The sequence below is a fragment of the Drosophila teissieri genome, chromosome X (genome assembly GCF_016746235.2).
Source record: "Drosophila teissieri strain GT53w chromosome X, Prin_Dtei_1.1, whole genome shotgun sequence".
NCBI lineage: Eukaryota > Metazoa > Arthropoda > Insecta > Diptera > Drosophilidae > Drosophila > Drosophila teissieri.
In genome coordinates this window covers 6,541,934-6,560,968 of record NC_053034.1, presented here as the reverse complement: position 1 = coordinate 6,560,968, position 19,035 = coordinate 6,541,934, and the positions used below count along the sequence as shown (strand labels likewise).

The 19,035-nt window shown below is 47.8% G+C and overlaps 4 protein-coding genes across 8 annotated transcripts in view; 1 reads left to right on the top strand and 3 right to left on the bottom strand.

Annotated features, from left to right (window-relative positions):
* Nucleotides 1-707: 707 nt before the first annotated feature.
* LOC122624162 (alpha-actinin, sarcomeric) lies at nucleotides 708-18,314 on the bottom strand. 5 transcript variants are annotated; one of them, XM_043803612.1, is made up of 10 exons: nucleotides 18,112-18,314; nucleotides 10,887-11,133; nucleotides 6,503-6,919; nucleotides 6,264-6,417; nucleotides 5,808-5,959; nucleotides 3,844-3,936; nucleotides 3,420-3,770; nucleotides 3,163-3,341; nucleotides 1,701-2,835; nucleotides 708-1,630 (listed from the first exon to the last, which is right to left on the bottom strand). In XM_043803612.1, exons 2-10 carry the CDS (start codon nucleotides 10,998-11,000, stop codon nucleotides 1,472-1,474), a joined length of 2,754 nt encoding a protein of 917 aa, XP_043659547.1. In that variant the 5' UTR covers nucleotides 11,001-11,133; nucleotides 18,112-18,314; the 3' UTR covers nucleotides 708-1,471. The 5 variants fall into 5 exon arrangements, with proteins under 5 accessions (XP_043659547.1, XP_043659548.1, XP_043659546.1 ...); XM_043803613.1 differs by having other exon boundaries at nucleotides 10,887-11,130; XM_043803611.1 differs by lacking the exon at nucleotides 18,112-18,314 and adding an exon at nucleotides 12,358-12,451.
* On the bottom strand, nucleotides 14,854-17,360 carry LOC122624168 (protein ultraspiracle). The gene has a single exon (XM_043803627.1). The coding sequence runs from the start codon at nucleotides 16,961-16,963 to the stop codon at nucleotides 15,434-15,436; it is 1,530 nt and encodes a 509-aa protein (XP_043659562.1). The 5' UTR covers nucleotides 16,964-17,360; the 3' UTR covers nucleotides 14,854-15,433.
* The window catches only part of LOC122624167 (protein trapped in endoderm-1), a 13,262-nt gene continuing 12,526 nt past the window's right edge, over nucleotides 18,300-19,035 (top strand). The window contains exon 1 of the mRNA XM_043803625.1: nucleotides 18,300-18,418. The gene's annotated coding sequence lies outside the window, so the exon portion shown is untranslated. The remainder of the gene's footprint in view (nucleotides 18,419-19,035) is intronic.
* LOC122624174 (E3 ubiquitin-protein ligase RNF128) overlaps nucleotides 18,794-19,035 on the bottom strand; it is a 1,136-nt gene continuing 894 nt past the window's right edge. The window contains exon 3 of the mRNA XM_043803633.1: nucleotides 18,794-18,998. The gene's annotated coding sequence lies outside the window, so the exon portion shown is untranslated. The remainder of the gene's footprint in view (nucleotides 18,999-19,035) is intronic.

Sequence of the window (19,035 nt, the reverse complement as noted above, 5' to 3'; positions counted from 1 at the left end):
CTCTTAGCACTTAAATGTTACTTCAGATGTACAGTCTTCCCTGTTAGACAAAACTCTATGATCTCCCATTAACCGTTATAAACGACCATCTATCTTTAAAAGCAGTTGCTGTAGGCACATATATAGTATATATAGTTGTCCGATTTGAACAAATTGGCTTCACTGCTTCGATATAGCAGCCTCACACATTGCATAAGAATGGAAAATCAGTGGAATGATTATTTATTGAATTCATAAAGCCTCTGCAGGGGTATAACAAATGGAATGCTTAGTCCTACGTCGTTTCATTGGTGCGTGGATGCGAGTCGGAGCTGAAAGAGGAAGAGAGCAGTTCGCAGGACTGGCCTCTGATGACCATGATGAACTTAGATTGCCTTGATCGAACCTGGTTTTGTACAGCCGCATGGAAAGTCGTGTGCCTGTGGGTGAATGTAGTGTGTTTGTGCTGTGTTTATGTAGTACTTTGTAGCTGATAGATCATTCGATCCAAACACATCGTAAAATTACAACTTATTTATGCAATTATTTTTAAAGGATTACCAAGAATCAAAATTTCAACGAATCATGAATAAAAAAAAACCCATGTCCAGCTCAGAATTTTGATGGTTTTATTTCATTCTTTCCCCGGGCCGAAACCTTTTCAAAAACACCGCAAAAAACATCCGCAAAAATGGCTTTATTCATCTTTCGTTGTGGGAGTTGGTGTATATGGATTTGTAGTTCTAGTTCTGAAAATGTGAAAATATTCGAGATAGTTCTGAAATTGTCGATCAATAAATGGCTGCAGTACTTGTGTGAACATTGAACAGTATTCTTCCTTTCATCTAGTGGTCTCTCTCTCTCTCTCGCGCTATCGCCATCTCTGTCTGTCTGGTGGAACCTGAAGGTTAGTAAGCGGAAGCGGAAACGGAAGTAGTCTCTACTCACTTTCTACCTCACTTTCGTCTCGCTCTTTCGTATCCCCGTAGCCCCTATCCTATCGAATTCGTTGGAGGAAAGTAATTTCGAGAAGAGTAACGATTTTCAGATTTCGATTTGTTTTTGGTTTTTATGTATGGATTTTGTTTTTATTAACATAAATTTCAAAAAATAAGTTTTTTAGCGTTTTTTTAATGTTTTGGACTTGGTTTTTGTAATTAGATTTAAATATTCGATATGCACTTTATGGTTGCCTTGCTGTTTTACAAATGTTTTAAATGTATGTGTGTTTCATTTCATAATATGTTTCTCATTTGTTTTTTGCGTGTTTTGTATGTGTGGGTCGCATACATCGGCTCGAGACGGAAATTAATAAATATATTCATCCTCACATGATGCTCTGAAGTTCTTCTGCAGCTACCGTTACGAGTGTAGGTATAATAAATCTATGTTTATTAATATTATTATTATTAAAGTTTATCATTATTATATGATGTGGCTCTGCTCGGGTTGGCCGACGCAGTCCTTCGGATGCGGGTGGTGCCTTGCGCTCTTACAAGTCGGTCTCGCCGTAGAGAGCTGTGCTGAAGGACATGTAGTCCAGGGCGCCGGGCACTCCGTTGGGTCCCTTATAGGGCGGCATGCGCTGGATGCAGTACTCGGCCTGGTCTGGCGGCAACTCGCGGCGCAGCTCGTCGGGCAAAATGTATGGCTAAAGGAATGAAGAAAGAGGACGCGTTAGCCCAGAGTACACAATCGGATGCACGTTAGTTATAACCCACCTTGTCGGCTGCCAGGATTCGGAAGGAGTCGATGACTTGTTCGGCAGTGTCGGTATCGGTGCTCTCGCGGGTCATGAAATCGAGGAAGGCGTCGAAGTGCACGTAGCCAGTGTTGTTGGGATCGACGACGGCGAGGATGCGCTGGAAGTCCAGATCACCCTGGCGATCCTTGCCAATCGAATAGCCCAGTGAGACCAGGCACGACTTGAACTCCTCGGGCGACAGGCGGCCGGTGCGGTTCTTGTCGAAGTGGTTGAAGCTGCTGCGGAATTCGTTCAGCTGCTCCTGGCTAATGCCCTTGGAGTCGCGGGTGAGAATCTGGTTCTCCACCTCGTTGATGTTGCGGTTGATGGATGTCAGCAGCTGCTCCCAGCCGACGCGCAGCGTTTCCATCGTATAGTTGGTGTATCGGTTCTCGAAGATCATCGATTCCTGCACCGCTTGGTGGATCTTCTCCAGCTCCTCAATGTTCGGCTTGTAGGCGTAGACGGCCTGCTCGTACTCCTTGAGCCGGTGCAGTTGGTCCTCCAGCGATCCCTGCAGTCCCATGCCAATGGCCGTGACCGCGTCCATTTGCCGCTCGATCCAGGGGCCGACAATGTTGGCCTTCTCGGCAAACTGACGGCGGAGCATCTCGTTGTTCTGCTGCTTGCGCAGCTCGTTGGCCAAAGTCTGGTCGCGTTGGGGCACCAGCTGGCGGACGTCGCTCCACTTGCGCGTCATGTCGTTCGCGGTCAGGGTGGTGTAGGGGTTCTCCAGGCCACCGGGGATCTGGTGCTGCTTCACAATCGACTCCACTTCGCGGACCAGGTTCACGATCAGGTTGAACTCCTTGTCGGCCTCGCCGAGGGTCGCCTTGAACTGGTCGTGCGCCTGGATCAGGCCTTGGATTTCCTCCATGGTGTGCACAATGAACATGTCCACCAGATCCTCGCGCGTACCATCCAGCCAGTTGTTGAACGGCGCCGCACGCTTCGCGAACTCCAAATGCAAGATGTCGATCTTCTCCAGGATTCGCTCAGCCTCGTCCAAGGCGGTGCGCCTGCGCTGGGTAAGAGCACCCAAGCGATCCCATTGGTCGCAGATGCGCTGGCACCTGGCGTTCACCGACACACAGTCATGGTACTCCAGAGTGCTGTGGATGAAAGCGCGGATTAGTGGGGATATCGGTTCGAACAGGCTGATTAAATGAGATAACAGATGGAATGGTGAATGCTGCCAGAGTGTATGGGATAGTTGGGTGCCAGTAATGCCAGTTAACCTATTCCATTCCCTTTAAGAGAAAAAGATTGGCTTAAAAGAGTCTGGCAAACTCTGGTGTCTGGATGGATGACTGATTGAGGGTGTGGAGTGCTACCTAACCTCACGCTGGACGCATATCAGAATCACCATTGGCCATCAGTGGCAGCAGGCGGGGATAAATCGAGATTAGATAAAGGGTTCGCCCGAGGCACACACTTACTTAAGCTCCTGGGCGATGGCGGCAATCTGCTCCACGCGATCCTGGTGGGCGGCCAGGTCAGACTCAAAGGCTTCGTGCTTCTTCTTCAGGGCCTTCAGCTCGTTGAGCTTGCACTGGCGGAAGTCCTGCGACTGCAGCATCTCCTCCTTGCCACGCGTCCAGTCCTCGTGGGCGTCGGCCTGTGGATGGCATTTAAATAATAAGTATAATAAGTTGGGGATACACGCTCCTTAAGGCCAGCTGGGTAGGAAGCTTACCTTGTGCTTGAACTTCTGGGCCAGATGTTCGAGGCGCTCCAGGCGCATGGTCTCGGCCAGCAGCCATTCCTCAAAGGCCTTCTCGGCCAGCTCCAGGCCCTTCCACGAGTTGGAGATGTCGGACACGGTCTTGCCCTCGGTGGGCAGGTAAGCGGGCCGGTTGGACAGGCGCAGCTTGGTCTGCAGCGTGTTGAAGTTGGTCTCCAGCTTGGCCTTCTGCTCCACACGTGGTGGCTTGTGCTTGCGACGGTAGGTGCGGTACTCCTCCAGCTTCTTCTGCACACCCGCCAGCGAGTTGTCGGCCTGGCGCGAGTTCAACCAGGGCATGGTGCGACGGATCCACTCCAGCAACTGTGTGTGAGTGTGTGGGGATAGGTGAATGGTCAATGACCAGGGGCGTCTAGTTGCTTGAGTGACTACTTACATCACTGGCCAGACGCTCGTACTCCTCCATGAGGCGTTCGTTCTCCTGGTTGACCTTGAGCACCTTGCAAATCCGGTTGGCAGCGGTTTCCGCCTGTTGTTGCACACGGTTTCATGGTTGGGTGGGTGGAAAAGTGGGTTGCACATTAGAAGGCTTTAATCGTTTCGCTCTGAGTGTGCGTGTATGTGTGGGCACGGAACCAACTCAGATTTGGAAAAGCGAAAACAAGACGAACAGGAAACAGGAACAGGAACACTGGGCGCCGCAACTCAGCTCAACTCAGCTCGTACTGAACTGAACTGAACTGAACTGGGTGCCACATATAAAGAAAACGTTGCAGAAAATAATAGAAACGAATCAAGCAACAATGAACTGGGCAACAAGTGGGAAAGGACTCCATTTCAGTCAAGCGGTTTTGGGATTAGAATGTTCTGGCGAATCTGCAGTTAGCATAGCGAGTTGTGTTTTCTAGTGTGTTTCTTTGCCGGATGTTATTTAATTAGCTTATTAATTTTTTAGAAATCATACGATTCAAAGGCTGGTAAATTTTAATTTAGGTAAAAAACAACAAATTTACTGATGGCGCCGAATTGCGGGACAATTGATGGACTAGATTTGCAATCGGATGATAGCAAAGGTCCCTGTTCGGGCGGCATCAGCAAATACGGGTACGTGAGCAGTGTCCTGCTTGTGTGTTCCTTGTGAGGACGGGGGGAGGGATATTGTTGCTGGGGTATTGGTTCGTATAACAGACCTTTTGGGCGCCACTGAAGCAGTGATAGTACGAGGACACATACGTCATCACCGCCCGCTCATCGGGCAAAGCTGTATTCTGGAGATCTGTGATCGTGTGTGCGTGTTGTTTGGTTTTTTTGTTGTTTTGGTTTTTCAGGAGGGTTGTTGTTGTAGTAGTTGTTGTTGTGGCGATAGCAGTTGCAGATTGGTTAATGGCAGTTGTTGGTTTTTTTGATGAGCGGAGCGAGCGGAGCGCGCACACAGAGATAATAAAAAGAGAGAAAGAGAAAGAAAGCAACAAACATACAAATGATGGTTAGTCCCAACAGGCATCAAACACTATCACTATATTTTGTTTTTTTTTTTTGGGCTTATGCTAAGTTAGTGGACATCTCAAAGCATGCCGGCGCACCTGAATCGAGCACTCGACACCCCGGGTCGATTGCATTTGGCTTCAATCTATCAGGGGTCGAGTTTCGATTCCAAGCGCCAAATCGAACACTTATATATATAAATGCATATGGAAAGCCAGATGCGTGGCGGGTTATTCACAGCATGCATTGCGCGCCGTACGGAGAGGAGAACCTTCCAATTGAACTGAGTTAACCAGGAGTTAAGTTCGTGGTAGGCAGAAGATCGAACTGGCTTGGGTTCGATTGAACAGAAAGTGCGTTCTTGTCCTGCCGCATTACAGGATAACCAAAGGTTGTATTCCTCGAGCTCCGTTTTGTTCACGAGCGCAGTTAGTAGGGAGGCTGTTAGCATCGGGCAGTTGCGGATGCCAATGCGGATGCAGATACGGATGCGGATGCGGGAACAAAAAATATGCACGAGGCCAACGCAAATCGAATCAAGACAAATCCAGGCGATTCAAATTTGATATAGGAGAGGGCGCGATTTCGTGGCGATCCGCGCTGCCTTCTGGTTGCTGTGACTCTGATTTTGGCTTGACCTTGGCTCGACCTTGGCCCCGTACCGCTGCGACCTTGGCAGTAGGGCGCGTTTGAGCGGCGCATTTGGTCAAGGCCCGCGGTGGTGGGGAAGAAAGGAAGCGACAACAGGAGCAGCAGCAGGAGCAGCAGCAGCAGCAACAGCAGCGGCAACATCGCAAAATCGCATAAAATATACTTAGAACGAGGAAGGCATATGCTCATATATCGATATATATGTATATAGATATGCCGCGCTAGAGCTAGATATTTAAGTGTATCGTGGTGAAGTTTAGTCACATTGTAATTATTCGGGACGTAGGTGTATTGTCTTGTGGGTTCGGGTACATGCGTCACATTTCCAACCTGTTGGGCTCCCTGGAAGGCGTGGTAGTAGCAGGAGACGTACGTCATGATGGCACGTTCATCCGGTTTCGGAGTGTTGATCAAATCTGTCGTTGTTCACCAATCGCAATGATTAGAACCAAAACCCAACTGATAGCTTACGTCTAACTAGTCAATCGAGCGAAAAAGCCCCCATCCGCTATTATCGCCAGTAATGGGAGGAGTATCAACATAATGGTACAATTTGGTATCTAACTTATGGTGAAATCAATTATTTACTGCCTTTCCAAACAGCTTCATGTACACAGCAGATTCGTTTTGGTTGTTGAATTTCGATTTGTTACTCAATGCTGTAACTCTTCCCATTACTAAGCTATATTCATCCCAGATAATCAGTCCCAAAACACTCACCATCTGGATCCAACATGCGAGGAATATCCAGGTACTTCTCGGCCACATCGAAGGCAGTATTAAGATTCTCCAGAGGATTGTCTTTGGACAGCTTGGCGTAGTCGATTAAGTCTGGACGATGGCGATGGATAAGGGCGCAGAAGGCCAGACCATCCTACAAGGCAACAAAAGGCAAATTTGACCAATGATTATTATGCATGCATTTAAAATCGGAGCACCAGCCTGCAACTGCAACTCACCTTGAACGACAGATGGAAGTTCTGTACGTTGACGTTCTTGTAGGGAGCCGTCTTGCGCTGGCACCACAGCAGCAGACCCTCCTTGGCGGTCATCTCCTCCACTGAGATGTCCTGAATGGCGAAGCGCAGGATGATCGTCCAGATCATACCCAGAGTCATCTTCAGGTTGCCATCGACAATCTCCTCGGCACCAATGGACACCAGGTGGACGCCCTTGGAGGCGATGAAGTCGAGAGCCTTGTTCACGTTGGCGATCTTGTGGAAGCGCATCTTGCCGCGATCGGGCTTGGGCAGCGTCTCGCCGGAGATCACCTCCAGCAGCAGCATCAGCTTGAGGCCGTTGCGGAAGTCCTCCTCGATGTTGTCGATGGCTGTACCGGCCTTGCGCAGATGGCTGTTACACCAGGCGGTAAATGTCTGCGGACGTAATGTTGGTCATTGTTTGTATTTTACAGAAATGATTTTATTGGATAGGAACTAATGGGCAGAACTATCTCTGCTTAGCTTATTGTGAGCCCCTACTTAAAAGCACGGAAACATTATTGGTTACGAAGAGAAGAAACAAATGCATTGATATACATGCATTTGGGAGCGGCCAAGTCCTGAACCCTTGGCGTAGTCTTCTCACCACAACCAGAAACCAGAATTCGTTGGAAGATTTGGGGCTTGAGATTCGGGACAGCTGATCGCTGATGGCTGCCAGCTGTTTCAGCGCAGTTGTTCCTGTTTCTTTTCGCCACCCATTTAGGGCAGTCCCAGCCCAAAGACCTTTGTTGTTGGCTCTTGGCTTGGAGCTGGTACCCCCCACCTCCCGTTCGCTCGCGACCCACTGTTGTTGCAACTGCGGCTGACAGTTGCAGTTATTTTTCACCGAATGGGGACAGACAGACGACGATGGAGCAGCCAGCACAAAGAGAAAACAAGAAAAGACAGCAGGCGCACATGTGTATGTATGTATGTATGTATGGATGTATGTACACATATAAACCAGTTCTTTTTGCACACACTTCATTATTTCGGGGGCCCAAACCCCCAGATCCCCACCCACCCAATCGCCCTATGGGTTCGTTCTGGGTTTTGTAAGTTTACAACTCGGAATTGTTATGGAGATTTGGCTTGAAGGGGGGGGTGCTCGCACGCCCACTTTATAGCCCTGTGAGTGTGCGAGATCATCCTGACATCGGTTCCCATTCACAAACTATGGGGGAAATGCTTTGCTGGAAAATCCGGAACAATCGAAAAGAAAGGGAGGAGAAAGAGAAGCTGCTTGGCCTAATCGATTGACAAATGGACTGCGCATATGGCTTATGGCATTGTGATGCGCATCACAATGGATCACCGCTAGAACGGGATCAGAACGGGTAGCAGCCGTGGAGCATGTAGCTTATAGGCTCCACTTTATTGGCCATTAGCTTACAGTTAGGTGCGTGAGACAAGAGAGCGGCGGAGATCCGAGGAGATTCGAGGAGAGAGACCACGACCCGATCTAAGCTGAGAACGAGAAATGCAACTGTTAATGCAAATGCCCCTCTCACGTAACGATCGCAACGGTTGCTGGGGACAGATTACACATTACCCACTCTAACAATAACAACTTGAACTAGGCCAGCCGGAGAGCGCCAAAACAAGTCGCTCCGGCTTACCGCTAGGCTCCATCATCCATCCACTCGAGCCTCTGCCGGCGTCCACGCCGACGTCGGCGCCAATCCACTATGCGGCATCCAGAGTTGCCAGCATCGCTCAGGTTTTTCCCGTTAAACTTAGCCCGTTTCTAGTACTCTGCCGCAGCCGGTTTTCCTCAAAACGATTTGAAAACCCTTAAAGTTTATGTACGTTCCCTAACGTCAAGGATAATTGCCCTTTTTTAAAGCTAAACCACAGACTCCGTTTGAATTAAAACAATTGCTTTGCAGTTGCCTTAACGCCTTCTCTCTCAAAAAACCTGGCAACACTGACGGTCGCAGCTTCTCTCTTCGCCCGATCTGTTGCATTCCGGTAACCCGTTTTCGCCTCTGATCAATTACCGTTACCGGGCAGCGTCGACGGCAGCAGAGGCCAGTGGCCTGCGTCTGCGCCTGCGCGGATTGCAGCGCAACGCTAGAGCCGCCTGGACCAGCCTGCTGCCTCCAGCTTCCATCTTCCAGATCTACGATAGGAGGAGCAGTCTTTTCGGGCGGTCAAGGCGCACGCGTCAGAATCAAGAACAGCCAAAAGCGAGACGAGCACAGACGGCCGACAGCCGACGTCCGCCTTCTTTTTTTCCCAGTTCAGATTGAAAAAAGCTTTTTGGGGGAAAGCTCTAGCAGCTCTGGCAGCCAGCAGCGGCGGCGGCAGCGCAACGCACTCGCTCTTGCACACCCATTTTTAGCCGAGTGTAATTTGAGCGGCCCCATAGCATGGACTCATTCGCACTTGGCCAGGCCAGGCCAGCGGTTGGAGGAGGGTGGCAACCTGGCAACCCAGCAACCCTGCCAGCCCTGGCAACCCTGGCCGCTGATCCTCCTCATTCATTCACACCTTTCGCATACATGAGTCACGCGGCGGAGCCTCACCACCCACTTCCACTTCCACACCCACACCCACACCAACGCCCATCCCCTCTTTACACCTTTTCTTGCGTTGTTGCGATCAATGTAAACACAAAACAGAAACAATTTCGGTGGCTGTTTTCTTTCTTTTTTCGGCTCTCATTATTCAGCAGCTGACGAATTCCGTTCGGTAATTTACGGTTACGAAATACGTATATCGGGCAAGAGAAAGAGAGAGACAGTGGGAGAGATGGATAGAGAGAGAGGGAGTGATAGATGCCACGCATACATGTCCGATCATGTCAAGCTCAAGTCATTCGGCGACCGCCAAAAATCTTCATATTTTCGCTTTATTTTGAATTTATTTTTCGACTTTTTTCGATCTTTGTTAATTATTTTCAGTTTCGTTAGTGCGCCAGCGATTTGTCATTGCATTTTCGCCATGCTTTATGAGTGTGGGTGGCTGATGAATTTCGGACACGGATACAGATACATTTACAGATACAGATACAGATCTGTATCTCTGGGTATATTCTGAGTCCGAATCGCGTGGAAATGTGGTGCATAGGAATGCTGTCTATTTATAATTGTCAATTTCATTTCACCACCTAGGCGTCGTGTCAAAAACACAGCCTTGCACTAAATTTTGGCTGGCAATTTATAGAATTATGTATATAAATACTATATCTCTAGGTTAGCGCTCTTGGATATGGAATGGGTAAGAGATGGGATGGGTTTGTTCTGGGCAAAGGTGTGTGCTTCACACCATCCTCGATACACTTGCCTTTTGGGGCTATCTAACGTTCCTTTCGACCTTTTGGCTGTTGTTCTTATCGCTTACGACCTTCAGGTCTGCTAGATGTCCCCACCTCAATTGCCACCTACTTATGGAATGGATGGGTGTTTCCAGCTTTATCTAAACAGTGGCAATTAGTTGCTGTTCTTCTTCTGACGCCATAGGTATAACGGTATGCTTCCGCTGGCACACAACGACAAACAACAAACAAACAAACATGCAAACAACATTTTGTCTGAACGACGAAAAAAGAAGATGAAAGGGATGCCAGGGGTAATTGATTGGAAACTGTTTGGAAAATAGATTGATAACCTTCGGGTTTTCATTGGGTGCTCCTCTTTGGTGATGATGTTCAGATTCAGAACACTGCCCCAGACAACAACGGTTCGAATACGATTCGAATGAGATTTTCGATTTTCATAATCATCAGAGATCGAAGGCTTTTGGATATAGGTTCTATATGTACTACATATATATGTATAGTTCCTGTACAGCAACAAACTATTTTCGTGCTATCTTCAAACATTGCTAGAACAACAAGAGCCATGAAAATCAAGAAAGAAATATTCTATTTTTAAATCGGGCCGCTGAGCTTTTTTGTAGTTGTTGTTCTAGCTTTTTAGTGTTAGCCCCATGTTGCTGTAGTTGTTGTGCTTCTTGTGCTGTTGGCTCGGTAAAATATTGAAACATAATCGAAAAATATAGAACCCAGACAGACCAAAGAGCGTGTATCCAATACATGTGAACTGTGCTACAGTAGGCATTCGAAAATCATCGCAAGGTTAACCCTTCGCTTTCACTTTTCGGGTTGCAAAATGGTATGTTGCATATTTGGACAAAAGTTCTGGCCTCTGTGTGGTCGTGCTTGCTAACAAGAAGTTTGAGTTTCATGGCAAACTGTGGCTTTAAATCGATTTTTCTCTATAGTTATCGGTTCCTTCTTAACTTGGAAACTGTTTTGAATTAATACCAAAGCTTATAATCAATTGGCAGAGGAAACGAACCACCATTTCCTCCAGGGGGCCTTAAGGATTAGAACATGGAACTGAAGCTCACTCACCTTCTTCTGTTGCTTCTCCCACGCAGGATCGAGCAGGCCCTCGCGCTCCCACTCCTCCTCCTGCTCCATGTAGCCATCTCCGTACTCCATGGAGAGTCCGTTCTCCATCATCATCTTGTGGCGCTGTCAGAAGTCCCGCTCGCTCGGTATATATCTATATCGTTCCCTGTCCCGCTGCACACTCTCTCGCTCGCTCTCGCTGCTGCTGGTGGTGGTGCTGTTGTTGTTGGTGATCCAGTTGCTGCTGCTGCCGAAGGAAAACGGAGGTTGTAGGTGGGAGGTTGCAAGTTGTTGGCCTATTGGCCTGGCCGGTTGTTCTTGTTGCCGCGGATCACTTAACGGCCAAGTCGTTCGACTTGGTTTGTATCTGGTTCGATTCTCGGATTCGGATTCGGATTCTGATTCTGATTCTGGACAGTCTCTATATGTTTAACTATGCCTGCCTGTGCGGTGCGTACATATGTGTGTGACAGAGTGCTGACTGACAGACTCTACTGATTGATTGATTGATTGATCGAGCGATGGCGCAAAGCTTGCCCCAATCCTTCAAGCTCTCTTGAGGAGAGGCATCAAGAGCGACAACCTGCCACAACAGGTGGTTGCCGCTCTACCCGCTAGCCCGCTGGCCCCATGGTCCGCGGTTAACCCATACCCGCTGTCCTTAACCGATTCCCGCTAATATTCGAAGTTGAAACAAAAAATTGAAACATGAGTTTGGACTGGTCAAATAGTTGTATAACACGTTAATTTGCTGCTTAATTATTTTTGCGTTTGCTTTGCTCGTTCTGTTGTGTGTTTTCCGCGCTCGTTCCGTTTCGTATCGTATCGTATCGGTTAAAAATAGTATGTTTTGAAAAAGTTTTATTTTCGGCGTCAACGTCAACGCAGCGAAGGGAAGTGGGCGGGCCGGGGCCGGGGGCGGAGAAGGAGAAGGACGGTACGGGATTGGTACATATTTGAAATAATTTTGAGAAATAGCGCGAATTCGGATCGGAAATCGGAACTGATCCGGTAAATATAGATCGATATACTCGCGGTTCGTTCCTTTATTTTTTGTGTCTAGTTGTTTATTGGTAGCACTTTGACTCTCCACATAGATCATATATACGCACATATTGTTCGGATATATATTATATGAAGATATATGTGGTTTGGCATATATAACCATCGCACGCACACACACACACACACACACACACCTCACACACATGCACAGTTTTCGTTACTTATATTTTGCTTTGCTCGTTTTTTTTTTTTTTGAATATTTCGTTTTTATATTTATTTTCCAACAAGTACAAAAAAAGAACCCAAAAAAAAAAGAAAATAGAGTATAACGAAAGCAAGTGAGTCGGTTAGCCAGATATATATACACATATATATATCAATATCTACTCGTGTGTGTGCAGTCGAACCAAACAAAAACAAAAACAACAAAACAATCTGTGTGGACAGCAATTGGAGCAATATCTACGTGTGTCGCTTGCGAAGAGAAAGACCCGCTCGCGTTGATAGCCAACTCAAAACTGATGTCGCGCCAGCCAGCTGCCAACTCTGAATACCGTCGCAGTCGTCGTCGCAGTCGCAGTCACCGCCGCTGCCGTCGGCGCACCACCATCCGCCCCACCTGCCCCACATCGCGCATCGCCCACCGCACCACAGCCACAGCCACAGTCGTCGCAGAGGAAGAAGAAAAGTCTGCCGTGCAGCGGGAGCATCGGATCGAATCGGATCGGTTTGGATCGCTTGCCATTGCCGAAGACCCCAACATCCGAGCATCCAAGCATCCGAGCATCCAAGCATCCGAGCATCCAAACATGCGAACATCCGAATCACGAAGAGTGGAGCGGCAAGAGTGCCGGAGTGGGAGTGGGTGGCAGAAGAAAGTATGAATTCGGCCAGCATAAGCGTACGAATCGTGGCACCCTTTAGTTTGATGATGAAGTGCGGGCATGATGCTTTCGCAGCTATTCACTTGCTTCGATTACTGGTAAAGTTGAATGGTTGAATTAACAATTCAGATGAATACTGGCTACATTTGCTGAATATTACTGTTTGAATGTCCTGAACGATCTGCTTGTGGGATCCCTCAGTCAAGTAGACTGTCTTCTAAAAAGCAATGGGTATCGCATATTCCGAACTTCTTCCTTCTGCTTTTTGCTCATTTGTAGCTGCGGTGCTGCGCTGCTCCCCTTGTTTTTGGTGCGGCCGTGCCAAAGAGAGCTCTCGGACCGCATTAGTGAAATTGGTAGGAAAATGCAGTTGCAGGCGACACGAAGTAACGATAAAGAAAGTAAGGGAGCCGAAAGGGGGGACACCCTGTATGGTGTATGGCGTATGGCGTATGCTGTGATGGCGATATGCGAAGACGACAACAACTTGTTGGCCCCCACGTCAGCGCGTCTGACTCCCCACCTCCCTGGTTTTCTCCTCGTCTGTCAGCGAGTCTCCGCGGTTCAGACAGCATCCACCCATAGCCCCCCCTCCCCCTCGTGGGTCTTCGGAAAACGCCCCCGCATAACTACGAAAATAGCAAATTGTTAATTTCGCTTCGAAAACTCTTTTCCAATACACACACGAAAATCGCAAATCGTCGAAGGAGATGATGATGGGCGGAGGAGTGGGAGGGGGAGGGGTATTTGGGGTGGGGGAACACATGATTTTATTGGCATGCTTTCATGGTTTTTCCGTGCGAAACATTTCATTTTTCATTCCACATTTCACATTTTTTAACACGCTGCTACATAGGACTATTTGTGTGGGCTTCTAGCTTCTGGCTTCTTCTTCTCGGTGGAGAGCGATGAAATTTATGAAATTTATTAAATATGCTCGCCACACACAAATTCAAGGATAGCTATTAGCTAGACCAATAAAAACCACCCACCATAAGTGTGGACACACTGCCGTCTCTTTCTAGTATTCCACCCCTCTCTTTCACTCTGTGTGGGAGCTTTCAAAAGCTCTAGATCTTTTGTGTGAATGGAGAATCTGAGAATACGTTCATGTTAAATAGCCAGGATCTCCGTCGACAGCAGAGTATTGTATCCGTCGATTTGTCCCAATTTAAAGATATTCCTTGGGGTGAGATACAGAGATAAGATACAACGATATAGACAGAGATAGAGCCACAATTTGGCTATTTATAGAACATAATGTGCGTCGTCAGCGGCGAGTTTTGTTCTTTTTTCAAAAACAATATCTATTCTTAGTCGCTGCTTGTGCGTTAATACCATATTTTTGTAAATACATACTAACATACATTCCCGCTGAGACATAAATTTTATAAAAATTGACCAAATGCCATCTGAGAGGCCGCCACATCAAGGTGAGGAGTGGGAAGTGGGGCGTGGGGACCATAAGGCGGCCCACAAACCAAAAGTCAATGGGTACGGGACGCGAACAAGGCGTACAGTGCGGTTCGAAAGCGAAAAGCGATCCTTTCGGAATCCCGTTTGAATGGGGTTCTTGATATTGAACATTTTACACATCCAAAGAGTATTCAAAGAAGATCGCGAAATCGTTGTGATCACTAGTTTAGTCAGGGCGATATTGCTTACAATTAAATACAGCGAATGGTGGTAAACAAAAAATGCTTTAAAAATGCGCAGTAGTTTTTAAATAGAATGGCTTTTTTGAAGAGTTTCCGCAGGGAACTTTATTTATTACCTCCACCTAAGTATATCACAGATATATTAATAAAATAAATCCATTCATGAGCCGGCAGAATAAGCCAGTTAACTATTACTACAAAAATTGTTTGCCAAACATATGTTTAATAGTATAAAACTGAACAGTTTAAAATACCCGTGCAAATAGGCTTTTATTGGATGTATATACATTTCCGTCTTCGAGATCGTCACTCGATTTCTTCTTACAGTCCCGAAACGCACCGCTTATATACGCAAATAAAGCCATATATTCGTGTGGACAATTGGATTAATTGCAGATCCGCAGATAAAACGACCATATATCTTGTTATGCAGTTTATATTTTATACATAGATATATTTTCTTGGTTTTCGTCTGTGATTTCTGTATCTCGCATCTAATTGATAACGTTTGGGTACATTTATGTTAAAAAGTAATTACAATTGATTTAGAACGGGGCCAGCACCGCAGATATGCGCCTGCTGACATATATATTTATGCTGAATTTGTATGTTTACATACGTCTGTGGATCATAACTATGCATTAATTTTAACCTTTATTATAATATCTTTACTCATTTAGCTTTAGTTTAACTTTTACTTTGCTTGTGTGCTTCTTTTCTTTCGTTTTGTGTTCTTTTCAAGTTTTGGATTTTGTTTGTTTTTCGTTTACTGGGACATAAACGTCGAGGAGGCTAATCTTCATCTTAAGGAAAACATTTTCTATATCAATAATAATAATATTAGGTAATAAAAAAAAATAAACAATTACATACACATTTTGCGTAATATTAGGGGGGCTGTTGTAGGATATAAGGGGACAGAGAGGAGAAATGCAAACAAACGCAATCACAATGAAACATTCTTCGGGTGGAGAACGGGGGCGACTTTAGAGTCTGAACCCTACTCCAGTTTCATCGCCAGGCCAGGCGGCGGCGGCGCCTCCAGCTGTTCGAGAAAGAGCTCCTCCAGCGGCCGGTCGCTGGTGATGCGGAAGAGGAACAGGTGATCCTGGCACTTCAGGCTGATCGATCGCAGAGCGGGCAGACGCAACAGCAGTTGCGCGAAGCGTCCATCGTCGCCCGGATGTTCCAGGCGGCAGTGCTCGTCCAGGCAGGCGTACACCTTCTCGCGACACATCTCGATCTCCGCCCGGTTCTTGATCCCGCGTATGTCCGGGTTGTACAGTATGATGGCCTTCAAGCAGGACAGCTCGCGTCGGTCCAGATTCAGTCGCTTCATCTTTACGCTCAGCTCCGAAAGGATGCGGTCGAAGATGGCTGAAACACCGGCCTTGATCGCACTGTTGCGATGATACGAGAAGCTCTGGTTAAGGAACAGCTGCTGTGGCTGCAGGCCCGGTGATCGTCGCTCAAAGGAACCGTCGTGGCCCAGTCCACCGCCCCCGCCGCCTCCGGCACCGCCGTCATCCAGCGAAACGATGCTGCACCAGGCTACGTTCGCAATGAGCAGCTCGATCCAAGCGGCTTTCAGCAAAATCACCTGGTCGTCCAGCGGCACCTGGGCAAAGTGCGGCATCATGCGCGCGTATTCGACCATCTGGAAGAGCTGTTTGTTGACCACTTGGCACAGGGCCGACACGGCACCCTTGTAGTCCGGCTGGACTGTGGAATAGGGACCGACGCGCAGGAACGTCAGTGCACGATCGCCACACTGGGTCTCCGCCCGCTGCTCGGCCTCTATGATGCGCTCGATCGAGAAATCCCTGGACACGCTGTTGGTCATGAAGTCATCGGAACCGTTGCCGCTGCCCATTCCGCCAGAAACACCGCCTGCTCCTCCACCTCCAACCGAGCTGGAACCGCCTACTGAGCCTGGACCGCTACTGCCGCCACCGCTGGCGCTCAGCCTACCCGCTGCATTACGGGCACCGCGTTGACGCTCCTCCTGGACCGCCTCGCGTTTCATGCCGCAGGTTAGGCACTTCTGGTAGCGGCAGTATTGACAACGGTTCCTCTGCCGTTTGTCGATGATGCAGTTGCGGTTCTCCCTGCAAGCGTATGTGAGATCCTTGCGCACTGTGCGCTTAAAGAAGCCCTTGCAGCCCTCACAGCTGTACACGCCGTAGTGCTTACCGCTGGCCCGATCTCCACAGATGGAGCAGAGGTGCTTGCTGCCGCTCAGCGGATGGTTAGGCGGATACTGCTGCTGGACAGCAGCGGCGGCAGCTCCTGCAGTCGAATTGGGCGCCTGCGCCATTTGGGCGTCTCCGACGCTGTTGTTATTGGAGCTGGCGGAGTTGGAGCCGGGCAGCACGTGGACCATGGACATGGCCTGCATAAAGGGCACAGGACTCTCGGCCTTGGGCGAAAAGCTACTGTTGTTGCTGTCGTTCAGCTGCGAGATGTCCGGCTTGACCTCCTCCTTGATGTGGCTCAGCCGAAAGCTGGCGTCCTGGTCGCAGTTATCCATCCTGGGCTTGTGATGTGGTGCTGGGTATATTGGGGGGAACTGGGGGCAGCGCCTCCTCCGCCTACCGGTTTCCTCTTGTTCGTTCTCTTCGTGTGTATGTGGTGTGTCTTGGCTCGCTTTCGCCTCTCTGTTGGGGTTTCACTTTGCCAACGCCACCGTGTCCGTCCGTCCGCTTTTCCGTCCGTTGGGCCAAGTGGAGCAGGTTGCAGTTTCGTTGCTGGTGGGGTCGTTGCTGCATTTACATAATCTTGAGCTGATGGAGCCGCGCACTTTATTCGCTCGCCGCCAAACAATTGCGCTTTTTACCAACAAACAAAGAATGCCAGACTTTCTGACTAATGAATAAATACCTTTTTTCGCGTCGACATTTTTTCTCAACAAAGACAATCTCACCACAGCGACGCAACTCACCATCGTAGAGATGGACTGTGACACAGGTTGCGTCGTCTCGAGTCACAGTCGCGACTGCTGGATACTATATAAAATTAAATACGGCAATGGTTTTACCTTAGGCTTGACTAATCGGATGTCTGGTATATATAAGTACCTATAAAATGCAATACTCATCTTTTTAATTGAAATACGACATAAGTACATATATCGTTCACTCAATTTAAGCACAGATTCGTGACTGGTCGCCCTCGCATCTCTAACTCACCACAAAGTGGACAGGGCTGCTTCCCTACTCACACAAACAATTTTTAGTGGGCGTAAATGACCCAATTAAAGCGCTAATGCCCATCGCAGCTGCCGCAGAAATTGGTGTTTTTACTTTGGTAACCAACGAGCAATCAATCAATCAATTAATTCAGTCGAAACCCAGAAAGCGGGAGTAGCGACAGCCCTGGCGGCGCCATTGCAAAACTCACCGCACCCACGGCGCATGCAACCCTGCGTCAGTCTGGCTCCCCTCCTCACCGCCTTGCCACCCACACAGTGCAAAAATAATTTAGCGCCGCTGCAATTATGCAGAATAGAAATGCAAAATGGAGACGTGAATGTGCGCCAATTTCACCGCTGCCGGCGGCAACCTCGGCCTCAAATCGCAATCACCGTCGCCGAGAATCGAGCGGTTATGCTACTCAACCGCGAATCCAAGACCAAACGGAACCAGAATTGGGCGAAATGCAAATGGAAGTGCAACTTACTTGCAGCCAGTGGCTTTCGATGCGCCGCAAGGTGAAGCTTGTTTATTTACTTTTTACTTGGCTATCAGTTATCAGTCCTCGCGAGCACACACACACACACAGGCACGTCACTGACACGACAACACCACACGACGCTGATTTAATTTGTTGCAATCTCTATTGTAATTGTAGTAATTGAGTCCATCCCATCATCACAAAGAGACGCGACGCGGTAATTGACATTCGCAAGAAGAAGCATTTCGCGAAACAACAGCTGACGGCGTGGTGAGAAAGCGATTGCGGGGGGCGGCGAACTGGTTTGGTTGCGGTGAGTATGTTGTCGCGGTGAGTTATCGTGGTTCGGTGAAAAACAATAGCACATTATAGCCTGTTTCCACGTCGCTTGATGCTTCGAAAATCTCATAGTTAGTCCGCCAAAGATATTTTTATATTTGTATACGATAGTTAAGGAACATCGATTGTTTATGGAACATCCTAACGGTCTGCCTTAAATTTCGGCATCCGGTTTGATCAAAGAGGGGAAATTTGGAATTCAAATAGTTGGATACATGTTTAACACTATCAAATTAAAAATCTAGAGCTATTAGAGTTATAGAAAAACCAACTAAAATGTGATATTTAATATTATTTGAATATTCTCATATCTTGATTCAGCGATTCAGTCGGAAACCATTTATTTGTGTTTGGGCTTCTTATCTTATTATATAGTTTGGTATAATATATGTATTATGTATTTGCTAACGCCGTACCTGCCGCTTCCTTTCAAATGTATCGACTTATATTGTTTTTGTTATTCTTTTGCTTTGCTCAGCCTTTTAAGTTTTGCTTGTCTGTTTCCCAATGACTTGAGAAGAGATTCAGTTTCGATTGGGTAATCATCTGGTTTCCTGGGGAAAAGTACGATAAGCAAATGTTTACGGCGAC

Coding starts and splice junctions, on each gene's coding strand:
- LOC122624162 (XM_043803612.1), bottom strand. CDS start 11,000: ATGATGATGGAGAACGGACTCTCCATGGAGTACGGAGATGGCTACATG. Junction 5,960..6,263: donor TCGCATGTTGGATCCAGATG/GTGAGTGTTTTG, acceptor GAACAACGACAG/ATTTGATCAACACTCCGAAA. Junction 2,836..3,162: donor GCCATCGCCCAGGAGCTTAA/GTAAGTGTGTGC, acceptor TTTCATCCACAG/CACTCTGGAGTACCATGACT.
- LOC122624168 (XM_043803627.1), bottom strand. CDS start 16,963: ATGGATAACTGCGACCAGGACGCCAGCTTTCGGCTGAGCCACATCAAG.